The sequence below is a fragment of the Anolis carolinensis genome, chromosome 1 (assembly GCF_035594765.1).
Source record: "Anolis carolinensis isolate JA03-04 chromosome 1, rAnoCar3.1.pri, whole genome shotgun sequence".
Taxonomy (NCBI): domain Eukaryota; kingdom Metazoa; phylum Chordata; class Lepidosauria; order Squamata; family Dactyloidae; genus Anolis; species Anolis carolinensis.
Window position 1 is genome coordinate 267,259,477 of NC_085841.1, and position 20,656 is coordinate 267,280,132.

General features: G+C 39.7%; 1 protein-coding gene across 1 annotated transcript in view; it reads right to left on the minus strand.

Annotated features, from left to right (window-relative positions):
- Positions 1-2,369: 2,369 nt before the first annotated feature.
- Positions 2,370-20,656, minus strand: part of th (tyrosine hydroxylase) — a 29,805-nt gene continuing 11,518 nt past the window's right edge. Inside the window, exons 5-13 of the mRNA XM_062967644.1 lie at positions 19,063-19,130; positions 16,872-16,922; positions 16,242-16,387; positions 14,837-14,972; positions 14,640-14,709; positions 12,594-12,650; positions 12,196-12,291; positions 11,554-11,687; positions 2,370-6,971 (exon numbers count right to left, since the gene is read on the minus strand). Of these exons, the coding sequence (XP_062823714.1) occupies positions 6,812-6,971; positions 11,554-11,687; positions 12,196-12,291; positions 12,594-12,650; positions 14,640-14,709; positions 14,837-14,972; positions 16,242-16,387; positions 16,872-16,922; positions 19,063-19,130 (918 nt within the window). The 3' untranslated portion in view covers positions 2,370-6,811. The remainder of the gene's footprint in view (positions 6,972-11,553; positions 11,688-12,195; positions 12,292-12,593; positions 12,651-14,639; positions 14,710-14,836; positions 14,973-16,241; positions 16,388-16,871; positions 16,923-19,062; positions 19,131-20,656) is intronic.

Below are 20,656 nucleotides of genomic sequence, written 5' to 3' on the forward strand. Positions count from 1 at the left end.
CTGTTAGCCCCAACTTCTGCCAACCTAGCAGTTCGAAAACTCACAAAGGTGAGATCCATACATACCGCTCCAGCGGGAAGGTAACAGCGCTTCATGCAGTCATGTCGGCCACATGACCTTGGAGGTGTCTATGGACAACTCTGACTCTTCAGCTTAGAAATGAAGATGAGCACCGCCCCCCCCCCCACTAGACTTAATGTCAGGGGGAAACCTTTACCTTTACCTTTACCTTAGAAGAGGGAAATTCTTCAACCATTAAAGAAACAATAACCATCTGCAGCTTTCACTGAGACCCATCTACACTGCCACACAGAGCCAGTCCAACAATGAGACGAATTAAGCGGTCGCTTTGGGCGCAAAACATACGGGGGCGCAGTCGAGACTGCTTTTTCTGTTGATTTGTTGTAAAACATGTTTTGGTGCTTAATTTGTAAAATCTTAATGTAATTTGATGTTTAATAGGCTTTTCCTTAATCCCTCGTTATCCAACATTTTCACTTATCCAACGCTTTTATTTTTCAGTGATTGGTTGGGGGGGTGCCAAAATTCTCTTCGCCTACACTTGAAAAATACCTAGGGCCGGCTCTGCTGCCACATAATGCAATTTGAAACAGCGTTACATGGTCAGTGCAGACTCATATGCAGGCAGTCCCTAGGTTACAGAAATCCAACTTACAAATGACTCATAGTTAAGAACAGGGGTGAAACAACAGGAAGTGGGAGAAATCTAACCCTAGGAAGGGAAATTCACTCCTGGAAGAGTTATCATGGGGGAAAGGGTCTCCACTGAAGCTTTTTCACCAATCCTTGTTTCCACAACAAGCCACATTTTTCTAAATCCAATTATCACAGGGACAGAACCTGAGATGAAATCTTCTGAACCAGACAGCAAAACAAACACCACAGGGGTGTTAACCCTTCCCTTTGCTATCCAAAGCTAAACTATATATATATATATGTCTGGTGTTACTCTTTAAAATGCACCTGTTCCGGCTTACAAAAAAATTCAACTTAAGAACAAACCTACAGAACTTATATGGCAGGGTAGCTGGGGCCTGTGACAACCTTACTTGTAATATGTATATGTGGCTGCTTTTGACAAGCATGTACATTACATGTGCTCCAGAACTTCATTTTATTACTTAGTATATTCTGAGACATGCACCTGCCTCAGATCCAACACTACATATGACCAATTTAAAACCATCCACATTTTGTTTCAGTTTGCATTTTTTTCATCTGAGCAGCAATGACTCCTTTCCATTTAAATTCAATATGCTGGATGAAGGAAATTGCATCAGAGCTTAATCTGATCAAGAGAATGTTGCTCCAGAGCAGCCAAAACATACTTCAGGAAATAAGGATACAACCTGTGTTGGATGGATAACATTTCCTTCAAGGACTCATGTTTCTAGTTGAAGTATACTTTTATATTCAGTTCTCTTCTGAGCCAAGCTTTTTGGTGGTGTCCAGCAGTGCATTTGTACCAAAGGTACCTGTTTCTGGAAGCACTACAGTGACATATGACCACTACTGTAATGTGCTCGAAAGGGGATTGCTTTTGAAGTGCTACCAATACAGAAGGCTGCATCCAGACTGTTGACTGTGGCTGACTACAGGAAGCATGCAACTTCCTGGTAATAACTACAATTCTGAGAGAAAGGCACACCATAAACAAACAAACAAAAGATGAAACACTCATAAATGAGACCTTTTCTTACTACCAATCTGCTTCCAGGGACAATTCAAGATGTTGACTCTGAAGAAGTATAAGACTTGAGGCCAAATTACTGGGGAAAACCTTGCTAAAGGTCCTCAGTGCACTTCTTCGGCTAAAGAAATCCATGGATAGAGGACTATTCAAGAATAACAGAACTGCATGCAGTTGATATATTGTGTGATAGATAGATAAATAAGTAAAGGTTTCTCCTGACATTAAGTCTAGGCATGTCCAACTCTGGGGGTTGGTGCTTATCTCCATTTCTAAGCCGAAGAACCAACGTTGTCTGTAGACACCTCCTAGGTCATGTGGCCGGCATGACTGCATGGAGCACCGCTACTTTCCCACTGAAGCAGTACCTATTGATCTACTCACATTTGCATGTTTTCAAGCTGCTAGGTTGGCAGAAGCTGGATCTAATAGCGGGAGCTCATCCCACTCCTTGGATTCAAATCGCCGACCTTTCGGTCAGCAAGTACAGCAGCTCAGTGGTTTAACCCAATGCACCACCGGTGGCCTAGATAGATAGATAAATAGGTAGGTAGGTAGGTAGCTAGATAGATAGAGGAGGGGACCTGCCCTGGAATGTAAATACTTTTTTAAAAAAAATGAGAAGAAAGCTTTAAAAGACCACGAAGACAAGTGCAAATGCTAGACCAGAAATATAACTTTATTATGAATAATCTTACTGTCTCAGCAGCAGCATGACTCACAACTGAGAGACAAATACCATCATAATACAGCAAGATAGACAGATCCAGCCACACAGCAGCAGCAGGGGCGATGGCAGCAATAGCAGCAATAGCATTGAGACCCATTCTTTGAGGCTTTTGTGCACCCAAACATCATGAATAAACTGAAGCCAGACAGAAAAGAAGGCTTGGTGTTTCTTCTTTTTATGGTCTTCTTGAGCCTAATTTTTCAACTCAAGAATTTCACCTAGTGGCCTAATTCTTTAGCCATCTCTCCATGGCATCTCTTCAACATCATTGCTACACTGAACCATTGGATATTGGCCCAACACTAGCATACCATTGGACCTTACAGGCACTGTTAGCCATCTAGCAAATGGCAATTTGTACTTTTTTGACCGACAACTCCCAGAATCTTCCTGTGAGCATGACCAGTGACCATATTAGCTAGAGGATGCTGGGAACTGTTGCCTAAAAGAGTAATTTTTCCAAGCCCTGGAAGTACCCATTATATCGAATAGTCATTCCCCCATAGACATCAAATGATCCCTTAATTTGGCAGGTTTAACAATTTAAGGCATATTTATTTAGGTAGACTTTTTCTGGATGGTCAGTACAACACTTGCTGATTCTGCAAGAGAAATGATGTGCTGTTCTCTCATTGATTGGTACTAAAATAAATGCTAAAATTGGATTAAGTTTTTTATTTTGAGAACTCTATGGTTTTTTTCAACATGACAATTGGCATATTATAATAAAATAGACATTTCAAATGTAGACTCCTCAAGTTGTCCCAATGTTATCTCTGTCTTTTTTTCTACTAGAAAATAGTTTCAGCAATGCATTCTTCTTTTTTGTGAAAGAAAATAAACACAAAAGAGGGTGGTGTGCCATTTTGACACCTGTGTCCATCTCATCAAACATTGGATAGTTCTTTTTTTTAATGTATGTTTAACTAGTAACCAATGATTATCACAAACTAAGAGGATAAGAGGAAATAACTGGTTTATACAATTCTTATGCTGTAAATCAAACTATATCAGAATATTTGCACTTCTCCTTTGACATGCATTCTATTGAGATGGTGCTGCCAAATGCCATAAGACAAATATGACACCTGAACTTTTAATTTTTCATAAATGCCATAATAAGCCAGACTTCTTTGTAGTTAATGAAGAATTCAACACTGACTTCCCACTTATTTAGCCAGAGGTAATTCTTCCATTTTAAAATAAACATCTATCCCTGACCAAGAAGCTTCAAATACCCTTCCTGATAATACTGTATTATATATCCAAGCTGGTGTTTTTATTAATTTCCTTCTCAGTAAAAATGAAAAGGGTAACCAAAATAAAGGATATACCTTTCTTTCCTTTGCAAAAATATAATCTCTGTCTTAACTTCTCAAGTGACCAATGAATCTTTCCCCTTGCTTCTAATGGATGAGATTTTAGAACGAATTGCTTTATTTACTGGTGGCTCCAGAAAAACTTCTAAGTTTTTGATAGTCCCTGAGCAGAATGCCATAGCACAATTTTTTGTATCATGGCAGTCTTCATGAAAGCTAACAAGAAGTGCTTCCTTGCAGCCTTCATGAAATGGCAGGATGCTTTTATCCAAAGGACTTCTCTAAAGCACAAGTACCTCTGGAACAATGTTGAAGAATGAGGCACAAGATGTTGATTCCAGCAGTTAGAGAGGAGTCATGGTGCTACAATTAAGTAGCGTGTAACATTGCCTGTTTTAGTTATTTTTCTGGTTATAGTCTATGCATGGCCTCATTGTCTCTTTGTCTTTTGTGATGCCTCGAAACATCTGAGCATAATTTTCAACCAGTAAAATTAAGGCTGCAATTATCTTGGCCAGTCTAATTTTACTGATGGAGTTGGGGACTGCGGTGATGGAGGCAAAGCAGCAGGGATAAAATAGCCACAGACACCACAGTAATGGGAGTTATGTGGCATTGGAAATGGTTTCTACTGCTGTGCACCACTCCTAAAATTGCCTTGCACTGGTATAAAAAAGCACTCTGGTAGCAACAGCCTCCAATATTATTCCAATCCATAGAGTTACATTTGAACAACAAAAATTATGTGTAGCCTAAGCCTTCTAGTCATTTCCAACTTATGGTGACCCTATGGTGACTGCATCATAAATTTTTCTGGGACTGAAAGTTTCAGGGTCAGCCAGTTGGTTTTCATGGACCAAATGGGAATTTGAACCCTGGTCTCCTGAGCCATAATCCATCACTCAAACCTCTACATTGTGCTACCAATTGCTTGCTAATAGTAACTGAGTTCAACTAAATTCCATGTCCTTTCCTGTAATTTGAACCCACTGCTCTGAGTCCTGGTTTCCAGTCCAGTGGAAAACAAACCTGCTCCCTCTTCCTTCCTTTCACATATTTATACATGGTTATCATGTCTCTTCTTACCTTCTCTTCTGGGTATGCTTAGCCTGCAGAAGAGAAGGTTGAGAGGCCGTCTGTGAGGGGTACTTTGTGCTTTTCCTGCATGGCAGGAGGTTGGACTAGATAGCCCATGTGGTATCTTCCAACTCTATTATTCTATGATTCTATAAGACACTACTAAAAAAGTACACAGAAAATTGTAGCCAGGGTCTTTTTTTTTCAAATGCTTGCTTCATCCTAAGAGAATTCTTCTCAGACAAAGAGATTAAAATTGGTGAAAAGATTGTTCCAATCAGATATATGATGTTATGTGGAACTTGTTCTGAGTCATTATATTGAAATTTTGAGAATTCATTTCATACTCAGAATCTTTCTGTGGGTCAACAAACATACTAGGGCTTGTAGCTCTGTTTTCACTGAAATGACATTGTTAGAAGATTGATTCTTGCCATAAGGACTTCATAAAAGGATTGTTTGGTCTTTCCATGAAGTCACATTGAGTTTGCTGCAAAATGACTGGAGAAAAAAACAGAGATTTCAACTGGTACTACAAAATGTAGGGAACTTTAATAACAAAATATTAAATTGCTCAATCATTTTGTTGAAGATCTTTCCTCAGGGGCCCAAGAATTCAATTTGTTGAGTTACACAATATTACTTCACTCTCTTACGTATTTGATACTGCTCTCCTTTTGTTTTCTTGTACAATTGGAATTTGCTGGCTGAAACAAACTTAATAGGGAGAAAGTCGTACTAAAAAACCCATATGGTATAGTAGTTTGACTATTGGACTAGGACACCAGGAGGCTAGGATTCAAATCCCCACATGGCCATTGAAATCCACTAAATGACTTTGAGCAATTCACACTCTCTCAGTCTCAAAGGAAAGCAAGGAAAGCCTCCTCTGAATAAATTCTGCCAAGAAAACCCCATAATAGGCTCAGCTTAGGATCACCATAAGTCAGAAATGATTTGAAGGCATACAACAAGTCTTATTGAATTTTTCTACTTCACTAGCTGGTGCACAGAGATGGTAAAATTAGGTGGTGTTCTGGAATATCAGAAGATCTCAACAAGGAGAATTTAAGACAGGAGACCACCTTATTCTACACAAAAATATATATGGGAGGTCTTTTTAGCAGAAAAAAACTGCTCTTTCTTGAGCGAAAAAAAATTCTATTCAGAAAACAGCATTGTTTATATAGAAAATACAATTTCTGCTAGAAATTTGTATCTAGCTGGGGAAGTGCTCAAAGAATAAATGCAGAACAACCCAACACATCTTACAAGTTCACCAACTTGGCCAAACTTATCAGAGTTTGTGCTACACCACTATACTCTTTGAGAGTCCAGCGTTACTTCTGTGCAATGACAAGGCAGCAGAGTAGGCATTTTTGGATTCTGGTCCCTCCAAAGCTTTTTTGCAGCATTTAATTCAAACTCTCTGGGCCAGAAAAAAAAAAGGTGAGCTGCCTCTTTAGAGGACTCCAGAAAAGTAATTCATTTTTAATAGCTTGCAGAGGACAGTTTCTTTAATATTTAAAATGATCATGGTTATTTGGCAGAACATGTGAGCTCCAGACAGTTCTAGAAGCACAAGACTGGCCTCCTAAACTCATCCATTGCCCCTCCTTTAACTGGGAAATCCAAAGAAAGAGAGCACCTTTCCATTGTGAAAGCATGGCCCATACCCTTTCAAGACAGTAGAAAAGACATACATGGGTCTCTAAAGTAAGCTTACCAGCCTCTTGTCCTTTTCTACCACATCTAATCTGTCACTAAACATGCCTCCCCCTCTCCGCTGTGGGTGTATGGCTAGCAAGCAACACAAACTTACAAAAACCACAGGGATGTTGTTAGTCCCAATGATGCCGTGATAAGAAGCCACAGAAGTAGGCCGTTTTTGCGACAGCAGTGCTAGACATTAGCATAAAGGAGAAGGAGGGGAGAGGAATATTGTATGAGGAAAAGGTCTTCTAGATGTAGGTGTTAGCTGATAATGTTAAGGGCATCGATTAATGAGTGAAGCTCATCACGCAAATTCTCCAGTGAGTGATGGATCTTCTGGGGGCTGTCTAGGAGCTCAATGCTGTATGTGTAAGGATCATACTTCACGGAAAAGGGACGCTTGATGTGTGCTGCATAGGCTCTGAAAGACAAGAGTTCAAACATGAAAAGTAGTGACCACAAATGGGCTAGTAGACAGAAGGAATAGAGAGCTAGCATGGAGTTGTGGTTTGAGTGTTGGGTTAAGTGTGTATCTACACAGAAGAATTAACGTACTTTGACATGGCTTTAACGATCATGGCTTAATACTATGGAATTTTGATAGTTCTCTTTTGGTGACCCTTCATTGAGCCATGGAAGTTAACGTGGTATCAAACTGAATTAATTCTACAGTGTTTGATGTACCCCAGGACTTCAGGAGACCGGAGCTCATATCCCCACTCAGCCATGGAATCCCACAGTATGGCCATGGGCAAGGCACACTCTCTCAGCCTTAGAGGCAAACCCACTACAAATAAATCTCCCCACAAAAATCCAGGCTGGGCTCATATTAAATTAGAGTTGGCTCAAAAGCTCAGTGTGATATCCCCTAGTGCAACCCCTCTATGTGGGGTTGCCTTTGAAGACGGCCCGGAAGCTCCAATTAGTACAACAGGCGGCAGCCAGATTAATAACCAGGGCAGCTTACAGGGAGCGCACCCCCCCCCCCCCCCCCGCTAAGCCAGCTCCACTGGCTGCCGATATGCTACCGAGCCCAATTCAAAGTGCTGGTTTTGACCTATAAAGCCCTAAACGGTTCTGGCCCAATCTACTTGTCCGAACGTATCTCTTCCCAGTAAGATCACTAAGATCATCTGGAGAGGCCCTGCTCTCGGTCCCACCTGCCTCACAGGCATGGCTGGTGGGAACGAGGGACAGGGCTTTCTCGGTGGTGGCTCCCCGGCTGTGGAACGCCCTCCCTGGAGATATCCGACAGGCTCCTACCCTGCTGGGATTCAGAAGGGCCATGAAAACATGGTTATGTGCCCAAGCTTTTGATGAGTAAATGACAAAGTTGACATGGCCTGATTTAAGGATGAAGCATGAGAATCTCGGACGAATTGAATTAATTATATATACGTTTTAAAGGTTTTTATAATGTGTTTTAACAATGTTATTAATGGATCTGTTTATATTGTTTTGTTTTTATGATTGCATTTTGGGCATTAAATTCTGCCAATTTTTGTAAGCCGCCCTGAGTCCCCTTGAGTGAGAAGGGTGGGGTATAAATGTTGTAAATAAAATAAATAAAATAAAATAAATAAGACTACAAATCCCATCACCATTGTCCACAGACTATTCTATCTGGAGATAATGGCAGCTGCAATACAAATGCCAGGAAGGCAGCACTTGGGAAGTCTGATATATAATTTTTCAGTAAAACTCAGATTTAACTTGTGATTGTTAAGAACATTTGAAAAATATATCTATACTTTTAAAACATTCTACAAATATTTTACTACTAATATTCTACTAATACACCACAGTTTTCTTTTATCCAAAGCATCTTGACAATGGAAACAAATGACAACTGCCCAGTGTAACAATATTCATGTGACACATTATAGTTGGCTTATAGTTCTCTCAGAACACTCATGGGCAGACGGCTAAGGCTAACATGGAGATCATGTGACATTCTAGATTTGGTTGTTCTGCAACTTCCAGTAGCCCTGATCAGCATAGCCAATAGTGAAGAATGCTGGGAAAGGCAATCCCACAACATCTGAAATGGTGCCAGGAATCCAATGCTACTTTGTGTTTTAGACTGAGAAGGAAAGGCAACGAAGTGGCAAAAAGAAGGAAAAAACTATGCAGAATGGTGTCATGAATTTGGGCAAGTGCATTTGAGACTTTTTTAAGACATTCAGGTAAGGTCTACCAGAACTCATAAAGTTACACAATAAAAGAACATCTCTAACTAGCCAGCCTGCTACTTCCACATGGCTTGTGTTATGGCACCCTCTAGTGGCAATATTAATCATATTCAACAGCAAAAAAAGAGGGAGGCATTGCCATTGTTCATATCCTGTCAATCACTAGTTATATTTGTACATTTGACTCCTAGTTCCTATCATATTTAAAGTGGCTTTTCCCTTGAATTGTAACTTTACTGATACACATCTGTCCAATTGCAGGAGTTAGCCATAAGTGAAAAATAAGGGCCAGAATTTTGTTGGCAGTTGTGGATACCAGAGATGTGCGATCCATTTAAAAAAGATTCAAACGTTATTACAAAACTGGGGGGTGCTGTCATTTTATTTCTAAAGTATTTCTAAAGTATAGTTAGCAAAAAAAGTTACCATAACGAGAGTAACAAAATGTCATTACTATTTCATCACAGTAATCGTGCATAAATTACTATAATTGGGAAAACTTCAGGGGCTCCTTTCCCATTCATTTTAAAAACTATTCGAGTGGATCTTGCTACAATGGTAGAACACATTTACCACTGTTAACCACCAAATTTCAGAATGTTTCACTTATCCACAGATTTTTGGGAAGTTTTTATAAACAACATTTTTTTAAAAAAAACTACAAGAGCTATCTCCTTGAATTTTCTACACAATGGCAAGAGATAACAGGGGACCATTCTGCTAACTTTCAGAAATATTCACACATTTACTGAATTTAGGGATTTTTTTAAAAAAAGTTTTGATAAAATGTTTTTTTTAAAAAAGCCACAACAGTTATCTCATTGAATGTCTCTCATATTAACCAATAGAAACCAATGTTAACCAATTTTACATTTTCATAGAATTCTAGATTTGGGGGAGTGAGCCCAACAGCCATCTCGTTCAACTCCCCTTCTTCCAGGTAGAAGGACACCATCAAAAGTCTACTGACAGATGGCCATCCAGCCTCTCAACTAATTAATATACTTCCCTTATAGTATAGGGGCCATCAATTGAGGGATTTCTTTCCAGCCCAGCACAGAAATTTACTTACTAACGCCTCCTCTTTGCAGATTCAACCATTCATTGAAACTCTCACTGACTGCTGTTAGGGAGGGACAAATCTCTCTCTCTGCTATCCTGGTTTGTGATGTTGATTATTCTGGGAAATGTAGTTTAGGACGGGGCCTTTTGAATTCTCTGGCATAGAGCTCCTCCCTTCCCAAACTACATTTTTCAGAGTTCTGTGCTGTTCCCAACAAACACTGCTCCCACTTTCTCCTGCTCCTAATGCTGAGACTTCATTAATTTAGAGAAAAGGCAAGGCACTAGGGCAGCCTTTTTGGCTTTGTGTTGCTTCCTTGTGCTGAAAAGGAAACTGACTTTGGGAGCCTTCTGAGATTTACAAAACTGAAACAAAAAAGTATGGGGTATGTTTTGAAATTTTTGGTGCAGGCCATGCCCACGTATTGGAGATCAACTCGTAAGTACAAAATTTAACTACTTTGATTTGAATTACAAGGCAAATGTAAACATGCACACATCTAGTGGATACATAATCTACAATTACACTACATATTCATGGTTGCTATGCAGCCCTAGTTTAGGAGACACGTACGGATTGTGAAAGTCTCCCAAACACATTTACTAGTAAACAGCCACTGTGACTGACATGGCTTTACTTTCCTGCTGATCAAGAAGCAGCTTCCTGACATTCCCACATACAATCTCTGGTGTGAGGGTGAGTTTTAACAAGAGCACTTTTCCTGCCTCTGTTACTGGAGATTGCTCACAGGAGGGATTTGAAACATCCGGCAGCTGCCAGTAGGGGAAAGAGACCCCCATCAATTTAAGCATCTGCTTACAAGTTAGTAAGATTTGGGGGATTCTGGCTAGGATCCACTTTGTCGAACTGTTACAGTGCTATGTAGTAGGTAATGGTCATACAGGATACAGTCCCTAAACAATTGCATATATAGAGACTATGAATATAAATTGAAAACTATTGACAGTAGTATGCTGGATAGAGATCGTGAAGGTTTTCAATCCTGCCTTACTAAGTGGCAGCTACTGCAAGTAACAGTCTGCTTGTCGATTGTGATTGTAGCAGACTAAAGTTTTCATCCTCTCTTGTGACTCATCTCTGGTGCAATTAAGAACTGAGAAAGGGATTTTACTTCTGAATGTTGTACCAGAGATCAGCAGCAGGAGGCAATGGAAAGCGCAGTCTGCTGCATCCGAGTCAATAGGAGAACAGACTTCCATCACTTGCAGCTGCTACTGCCAGGTAAAGCAGGATTGTGAGGTGTGGGCTACTGCTAGAGATGACTACAGAGGTCCATGAGAACTCCTGGCCATTTGGGTGTTCCATGCTGACATCAGCAGAGACCCTTGCATGACCAGGGAGAAACCCTCCCCTCCTCCTTCTAGGTCCCACAAGTCCTCTACTGATGTTAGGATGGAGGCCCGCAACAGCCAGGAGCTGTCATTGAGCTCTGCAGGCACCTGGTGTCAAAGCTCTCATCAGTGCAGGGGAAAGAGGATGGCAGCCTCCATTTCAAAAATGACTGAATGCACAAGGGCTAAGGAACTAATGCCTTTGTCCAGATGGGAGAATTATATCATTTTTACTATGCTATTTAAAAAAAATCCTAAAATAATACAATTTTAAAAATTATTTCTTCCAAATGTTGAATATTCTCATATAAAAGGAAAACAATGAAGTCTCTCAACTGTACTTAAAAGAACACATAGACCCCTTTTGGTGTGCTGATACATCCAGCTGCATCTTACCTGAGTTTTGCTTTGGCATCACTGAAGCTCTCTGATACAAAATAAACTGGCTGATAGGTTTGGTCTTGGTAGGGCTGCACAGCAGTAGATTCAGGATCAAAGTCTCTTAACTCTGGCTCATCTGACAAGGAGTGCTGGATGTAAGGATAAAAGAAAGACAAGGTTTCTTGCAGGAAATTTCAGAGTATTTTGTGTGTGGAGGGGTGTCACTAAAATAGTGGCATTGCATTGCATTAAAAAGCCTGAATGCTACCACTAACCTGAACTACAAAACACATATATTATTTAAAGACAGAGTTGTGTTAGCTGTATTAGTCTGATCAGTATGCATCAGGACCTTGTAGTACTTTTAAAACTGAGAGGAAGAACTTGGTTGCATAAACTTTCATAGACTTATATCTGATGAAGTAAGTGTAAGTTTATAAAAGTTTATACTAACAACATTACTCTTTAAGAAGAGTGGAACTATCCCTTATCAAGTTACAACTGTAAAATAACTTAATTATAACTTTCTTATTCAAATAACAATTAATTACCTAGCAAGTAATTACTTCCAAGTTCTGAAAAATCCCTAACAGTTAAAATAACAGGGACAGCAGAAGTTGGAATGACTGCTGACTGAAATATGCCAGGAAGACTTACTATCAGCTCTCCATAGGAAGAGAGGAGCCCAGCTCCATAGGCTTTGATCATTCCATTTTGTTTGCAGAGGCCAAACTCCACTGTGAACCAATAAAGCTGGGAAGAGAATGAGATCTCAGAGAAAGTCAGTTATTCAAAATTGTTGGGATTTTGTTATCTGGACTTTTCCACTTTCACATCCCCATGGCAAGTTCTTTCAGGAAAACTGCCTAACATACAACACTATTGTCTTGCTTGTTAAGATACAGCTATTCTAAGCTATTGTCACAAAGCAAACTAACAAGACTTGGGAGATGATGGAGCAGTTGCCTGTAAGACATTAAATACAGCTATAATCTAGACAAACAGATATATTCTTGGAGTCAATGAATTAAAACGAAAAAAGTAATAGAACCTACTGTTGAAAGTTTTTCAATTTCCTCATCAGTTGCTCCCAAAGATGCAAGTCCAATGTCCTAGTACCAAAAAGAATAAGACTGTCTATAAACACAGCTGGATGAATTCCATTAAGGTCATTGTACTTTATATTCATATTTTGCACTTTACTACAGATGCTGATTCACACATTTGGAATGGATCTGCAGGACCATGGCTTCCATCCCTTATAATTATAGAGTTTAGAATTTGCTATGGCACCTAAATTTCTCTGTCAAAGAATCTCTAGTCCACCCCTAGTCTAGGAAAAAAGGTACGGATTGGACCCATGTTGTTCACCATTGATGCAGCAGACAGCCAGAGAGCTCCAGAGACGTTCTGGCCTTATCTGGGCATCTTTGCTGACATCACCCCCTCTTTCTCTCTGGCCACACCCATGCTCATTGAAACTGGCACATTTGAGCAGTTACTTTCACATATCAAAAGCGAATTAAAATGTATAAAATTAAATATGTCTACAGCACTGGACAGCCTTCTTTCTGCTATGTGCTAAATTTCTTCATTCCATATTCCTACACAGGTCCCTCAGGCTTGCAGTCCTTCAAAACTGTATCAGCAAGAAAAGTCAAAAACTGCATTCTATACATCACCAGTGGCACAATGGGTTAAACCTTGTGCTGGCAGGACTGCTGACCAAAAGGTTGCGGGTTGAATCCAGGGAGCGGGGTGAACTCCCGTCTGTCAGCTCCCATGCAGGAACATGAGAGAGGCTTCCCACAGGCTTCCCCTGGGCAACGTCCTTGCAGACGGCCAATTATCTCACACCAGAAGTGACTGGCAGTTTTTCAAGTCTCCCCTTCTACAGCCAGGGATCCTTTCACACTATACTGTTAATAGCATTATATTACACTTTACCTGCCAGGGCTCCAGGGAAGCATTGCATGGAATCTTATTGTTTGCTTGAGAATTCTGTTAGCCATTCTAAACTGCAAATCCCAGGAATCAGTATGATGGAACCATGGCAGTTAAAGTTGAATCATAGACCTATCACTATGTCATGTGCAAGGCCCCCAACTTTCCTTCACAGCCATGTTGGCTGGAAGGGTATGAGAACGATATTAGACTGCATCTGCAAATTACAGGTTAGAGAAGGCTGCCCAACTTATACATCCTAATTCCTCCCTGTCACCTTTCTTACCTATTGGGATGAGGTGAATCGGCAGTTCTTGTGTTGCAGGGACAATAACTTGGTTCTTAACATCAATAAGACCAAGGAGCTCATAGTGGACTACAGAAAGAATAGACCAAAAATTCAGCCCTTGGTCACAAATGGAGACCAAGTAGAGTGTATGGCCAGTTTTAAGTTCCTGGGTGTCTCTGTTAAGGAGGATCTGATCTGAGGCACTCATACGGCAGCATTGGTGAAGAGGGCCCAGCAGAGATTGTACTATCTGAGACTTCTAAGGAACCAACAACTGAATGAAAAACTGCTAGTGACTTTCTACCTTTGTGCTATAGAGAGTGTTCTAAACTACTGCATCTGCTGATGGTTTGGTAACTGCACAGTGGCAGATAGGAAGGCACTCCAAAGGGTCATGACTACTGCAAAGAGAATCATTGGTTGCCCTCTTCCCTCTTTGGAAGAACTTTATAAGTCCTACAGCCTTAAGAAAGCTCAGACCATTCTTAAGGACCCATCTCACCCAGCATATTCTTTTTTTTTTTTTGTTACCATCTAGCAGATGGTACAGAATGACAAAGACAAGGATAAACAGATGGAGAGATAGCATTTATTCTAAAGCTGTAACTATATTGAACTCCATTGGTGTGGCATTGAGGGCTGTGCAATGGTGGTTGGAATGTGGAGGGATGGGTGTGTTGTTTTTGTTATGTGTGCTGGGAAAGCATTTAATTTTGATGTATAATGTGCAATGACAATAAAGTTATTATTTTCTATTCTGAAGGGTATCTGTCTTCAGAAGGTTCAATGAACTTCAACAATGTTCTAGAGATTTTCTATCGAGACACAGGCTGTGCTTTCAGCACAAGGCAATTCACATCTTACTCACCTGAGAGAACTGTGCAAAAGTCCGGTCAGCCAAGATTGGTACATGTCCCAGGAGTTCATGGCAGCAGTCCCTGCAGTTCAGAAAGAAAGGCCAGCAGTTAGCTGTTGGGTTTGAAACAGCAAGTCAAGCTTTGATACTCTAGTTCTCAAACAACATGGCATAGCTGATGTGAGGCATTTCTACAAGACAGTACTCACGGTTCTGGAGAGTGCATGGGAGAAGAGGCATGGCGAATGTATTGTGTGCACTGAAACACCCTGAAGGCCAAGCTGGCTAGAAAATCACGAGCAGAAAGAAGACCAGCTACAGGTCGGAGCTGAAACCCAGTTCTCTCTGAAAGAAACCAGACCTGTCCTTGATTATTTGGTTATATAATTCAAGCCACATTGCATGGGTTATATAATTGTTCACAACTAAGAAAACAAATATCTACTTCAAAAATGGACTAGAGGGAGAGAAACTTAAGAAATTTAAAAAGCCTTTCCAATATTTCAGTTTCTATCAAAATCACTAAGTATATGATCTAGTTAGAATGGTTCATTTTAATAGCTACTATAATTTTTCTATTTGCATAGAAGTGTGGCATAGTGGTTTGAGTGTTGGCTGAGGACTCTGGTAGGCCAATATTTGAATTCCAGCTCAATCATGGAAACTGCGTAGATGACCTTGGGCAAGTCTCTCTCTCTCTCAAGCTGAGAGGAAGGCAATGGCAAATCTTCTAAGAGAAAAATTTGCCAAAAAAAAAAAAAAACACCAGGATAGGGTTGCCATAAGTCAAGGTCAATTTGAAGGATCATAACCACAGCAATTTGGTAACAATCTCTTTGTTTGCTTTTGGAAATGTGTAGTAAATTAATTTGCAAGTACTTTAAAGAGCATTAAAATATCCCAAAGGCACCATATCCTGTCTGATCTTGAAAGCAAAGCAGAGACAGCTCTAGTTAGCACTTGAATGGGAGACAGATAGCAAATTCCAGGTGCTGTACACTATATATCAGAAAAAGGGACAAGCAAAACCATCGCTTAGCACAGGGGAATGCCTCATCCTTCCTTGGGGGGAGTGGGGGACAGTTTGAGAACCGCTGTCTTAGCATACCTTGCCTATGAAAATTCTAAAAAATATATAGTCACTATACATTGACATGACTCAAAGCATGATAAAGGTTTTTTTTTCTAATAACATGTTTTTCTATAGGATATTATATGTAAATACTCTCTTCTGTAGATCCATTCCTTGGGATGGTGGATCTATTCTTTGATTACACGACAGCTCCTTCTGCAGTAGCAATGGGTGGTATGGGAATTCTCCCAGTGTCAAGGCTCTGAAGGAATATGGTTCAAAATATTACAGTAATTTAAAGTGCAATATGTCATCATATTGTTTTATGGATTTTACCCCCAATGAAGACATGAGCTCAAGATATGTACAATAAGTACCACTTAAATCCTTTAGAATGTGTATAGCTTCACTCTCTGCAGATTCTCTATTGTTGTTTCAGGGAATTTTCCCTCTGACTCTTTTTAAATTTTGCTCCTTAGTGTGAGAAATTCTGTCACTGTTCATAATGAAGCTCTAACATTCTAGGAACTAAAAGTGCCCACCTTTTAAGAAACGAGAGACATCCTCCAGCTGAGGGATATTGTTTTCACTGTAACCACAGTATCTCTCCAGCAGGTGGAAAGCATCCAGGTGTTCTTTGCAGGCGTGGCTGGGATATAGACTTTTCAGTGTACTGTACACCTCCCTCCTGTACAACCACAGAGAAAAATCAGATCTCTCCATCTGCAGCCATAGTTGAGGCAGATGACTCTCATCTAAACCCCTCACCAAAATAGCAGCTGATCATTCCAACTATGAGACTTCTTTCCCCACCCATGGTGCCTTCAGATCTCTGCACTTCCTGTTGTGTGATACAGATTTTGTGCATAAACATGGACAGTGGGAATCACCCCATATTCAGTTCTGCTGAAAGAAGCCAGATTTCTGGTATGTCAGGAAGACACCTTATTTGATTTTACTATGAGAATGGTTGGAACAGTAAGATGTAAAAAGTTCCCACCTGCATTCACGGGTAGCAATTAGTAAAATCCAAAGTGAACAGGAGCAAATCCATGTACTGAGAGATCCCTAGGAAATGTTGAGGTGCAGATATAGCAAAAAAAAACAACCCACTTGAATTTTTGATTTGCATTTTGTCCAGTGAAAACTAGGAAAGGTACAGTCATGCTCACCAGGTTGTGATCTCCTCTGCTGTGTACTCCACTCGAGGAATTGGGTCACCACTGATAGAGGAATACAAGTTTAGTTTAAAACAAGAGGACAAGAAGGAGATATGCAAAGGTATAATGTTACTGATATTGCAGAACAAGTCAGTATTGTTTAACTAAGTTCAAATGCAAGACAAATCCTTGTTCCCAAGGATTTTTCATCCTCTTTATTATGACAAATTTCCACATGGTGGCTGCAGTAAAATAATACTTATTTAAATAAGGAGAAAACTTATTTATAGAATATGAACAGTCAGTATATAGAATGGTATAAAAAGCTCAAATGAATGTAGAAAACATTTGCATTTAAAATTACAAATGCAAATTATAACTAGACAATGCAAGAGAGAGAAGAGGAGGAGAAGGGAAGAGAGGACAACAAAAGGAAGAGGAAGGGGAGACTTGAATTTTTTATTATATAATTTGAAGTTTGACTATAAAATCTAGATACTTCTGGAAACTCCAAAATTGGAATTTTGTAAGAATTAATTACTGTATGTTCATATAATCCACATTTGCATGATTTTAACTGGTGTTTTAATAACTGATGTTTTAATTGTATGGATTTTAATTGTAACTGTTTATTTTCGGGTATATATGTCTTGGCATTGAATTGTTGCCTGTTGTAAAGCTGCCCTGAGTCCCCTTCAGGGTGAGAAGGGTGGGGTACAAATGTGAGAAATAAATAAATAAATTTGGCTGTATGTGATTCTATATGTGCAATTTTTTGCTTGAATATGAATTCATTTTCCACTTTTGATTTCTCCTGTTTTCTCATTGTTATAGCTTTAATTTTCATTGGTTTTGTCCTCATCAATTTAATTTTAAGTTCAACTAGACATAAATACATGTTTTTGTAAGCACGTTTCCTCCAGTATATGTTTTGTATGCAATTTTGTCTAATAATGCATTTAACTGCAAACAATTTCCTCTGCTATAATGCATCAATACGTTTCTATACATTTTCTCATAATATAAACAATTTATTCATTTTTATTGGTGACTACATAACAGCATTAAGCTAGCTATAGGGAGCACACAATACCCCTACTAGAGCAACTCCATTGGCTCCCAATTCCAGTCCCAATTCAAAGTGCAGGTTATTACCTACAAATTCCTAAATGTTTCTGGTCCTGCCTATCTTTGCGACTGCATCCCCCCTATGAACCGGGAAAGGCTCTAAAATTTAACGGGGAGGCCCTCATCTTGGTCCCACATACGTCACAAGCACAGTTGGTGGGGACGAGGGAGAGGGCCTTCTTGGTGGTGGCCCTCCAGCTTTGGAACGCCCTCCTCGGGGAGATTAGACAAGCCCCCCACACTGTTCTCCTTTCGTAGGGACCTGAAGACCTATCTATTCAAACAAGTTTTTGAGAATGCCTAGTACTTAGTTGATCTATGAATTTGTTATGCAGCCTTGCACATTATCCCATGCCACCGTCCCATGGTTACAGTTCTGTCCTTTCTCTGATTCCCTGGCCCTGTTGTTTACAGCCTGGTCATGTTTACATTAGCTATTGCCATTGACAGGTGAGCACTGCTTTATTCTGAGTTTTATGCTGTTGTTACATGCTTATGTTTTTTGCACGATTGTATTTTATATTGTGTTTTATCTCATGTCCTGCTTTTAGGCACCTTAAGCCACCCCGAGTCCCTTTGCGGAGATGATTGTGGGATACAAGAATAAAGTTGTTGTTGTTGTTGTTGTTGTTGTTGTTGTTGTTATTTGGGGAAAATGCAATTGTCAAAGGACAATTGCCTTTCATGTTGCACAGTAGAAGACATGGAATTAGAATCTATCTAATTGACATTCTCACATTGAAAAGTGAGAATTAAATATATTCACATTGTAATGCAAGCCAAAGGAATTTCTACCCCACACATTACTTTTATAAATCTATTTCATACAGAGATCACAAATATTATAAATATCACAGAAAGTATTACTCTCAACAATTAACTTTTTGGTTGCTTCTCCATGTTCAAGAAATGACTGTAATAGCTTCATGGAATGGGTGACTATGCAGTTTTGTAAACATGATGGAAAAGTGGGAAGGAGATGTACCAATAGCGAGCAATGGGTGAAAAACAGAACAAAGAGGAAAATTAAGTGGATATCTTAGCCAGTAATACTAGGCAATATAATAAGTCTTACTGCTTATAATGGAAGGCAATTTCTGCTATCATTTTCCTTCGTTGTCGATACACTTGGTCAGAGAATCCCTTCAAGGAAAGAACATAGCAAGAATATTATTTCACATTTTGGCATTAAATAGTAATAAAATCCTAATAGACAATAGTTGTTGTAGGTTGTCCAAGGTAAGCAAGGATAACATTTCCTTGCTAGAAAAGCAATTATTGCTTCCTTTCTTGAGTCTATTCCAGGAAGCAGAAATACATTTTAAATGGCAGGTGCTTCTCATGCCAATACCCATATACACATCCTAAAGGAAAGAATAATAATGCAAATATCAGTACTGTAATTATAACTATAATCTAATATCACAAAATAGTGAAAAGTGGGGCAATGATTAATGCATTAGACTTTTTGTAAGAGTCGTGCAGGTTTGTGTTTGTGGTTCACCATTAAATTCATTTAGATTAATAATTTCCATTTGACTATTGCCTGCCTATTCTACGGGGTTATTATGTGTATGTACAGGGTCTTGGAATACACATGAGGTTGGAATGCACATATGTGGAATGCTAGAGCACAATGGAGTAACAGGCATGTAGCCGGGGGGGGGGGGCTTGAGGGGCTTCACCCCCCCCCCCCCGAAATTCTCAAGGTGGTCCGCGAGAAGGTCTTACATTTATTATTTAAACTGTTATGTTTATTCATACCATGATCTGATCACCATGCTCAATATATGCATGGGGGTATTGGGATAACAATACAAAACGTTTGCTAGGGTAGACTCTCTCCCGCTCAGACTCAGCCCCCCCCCCAACCAAAACCCAGCCCCTCTCGAAAGAAAATCCTGGCTACGGGCCTGTGTAGTAAATAGTCTGACTTTCAATGACACTCATGTAATTCATACTGAAATGAAATTACATTATCTTTATCATGCCTTATCATGTGCCACCTTCAGCAAGCCTTTTGTAATAAGAATGGGTCTTAACGAGTATATATTTAGAATCAAGCTATCATAAAGTAATTTGCATTTCAACAGGGATCCTCAAATTGCAGCCTATGAATCACACATGGCCTCTGGACCCTAGTTTTGTGACTCCTGAAGCCCTTCATTGGTTCCCTAAAGTCCCAAACCCCAACATTTTTAAAGACACAGCAACACAATTTCCAATCAATTTTCAGCACAATTATTAACCTCCAAACCATACAGAAAGACCTCAAATGCGTGAAAACATACAAAAAATAAAACTCCAAAAGCACTCTAGAAGCCCATACTATCACCAAATACTTCTGTTTTCCACTGCAATCCCTCTCAAAAGTGTGACACAGCAGCACTTCCTTTTTCCATTTTGACAGGGTATACAGAGGAAAATACAGTTACTGTATGTGGGATTGCTGGGCACTGATACAATTGACTATCCCTGCTTAAAACAACATAGTAATATATTGCTAGTAAAAGCTACTTGGCTACTTTTAAAAGTTAAACTGAGTTTGGAGAGAGCAGGACAACTTGAGGATGGTAACAAGAGTCCCTGCTAATCAAAAAGTCCTGGGACTTCCATCCTGTAAGCCCTAGCTCCACTACATTACTGGTTTATTCAGAAGAACAGCAAAT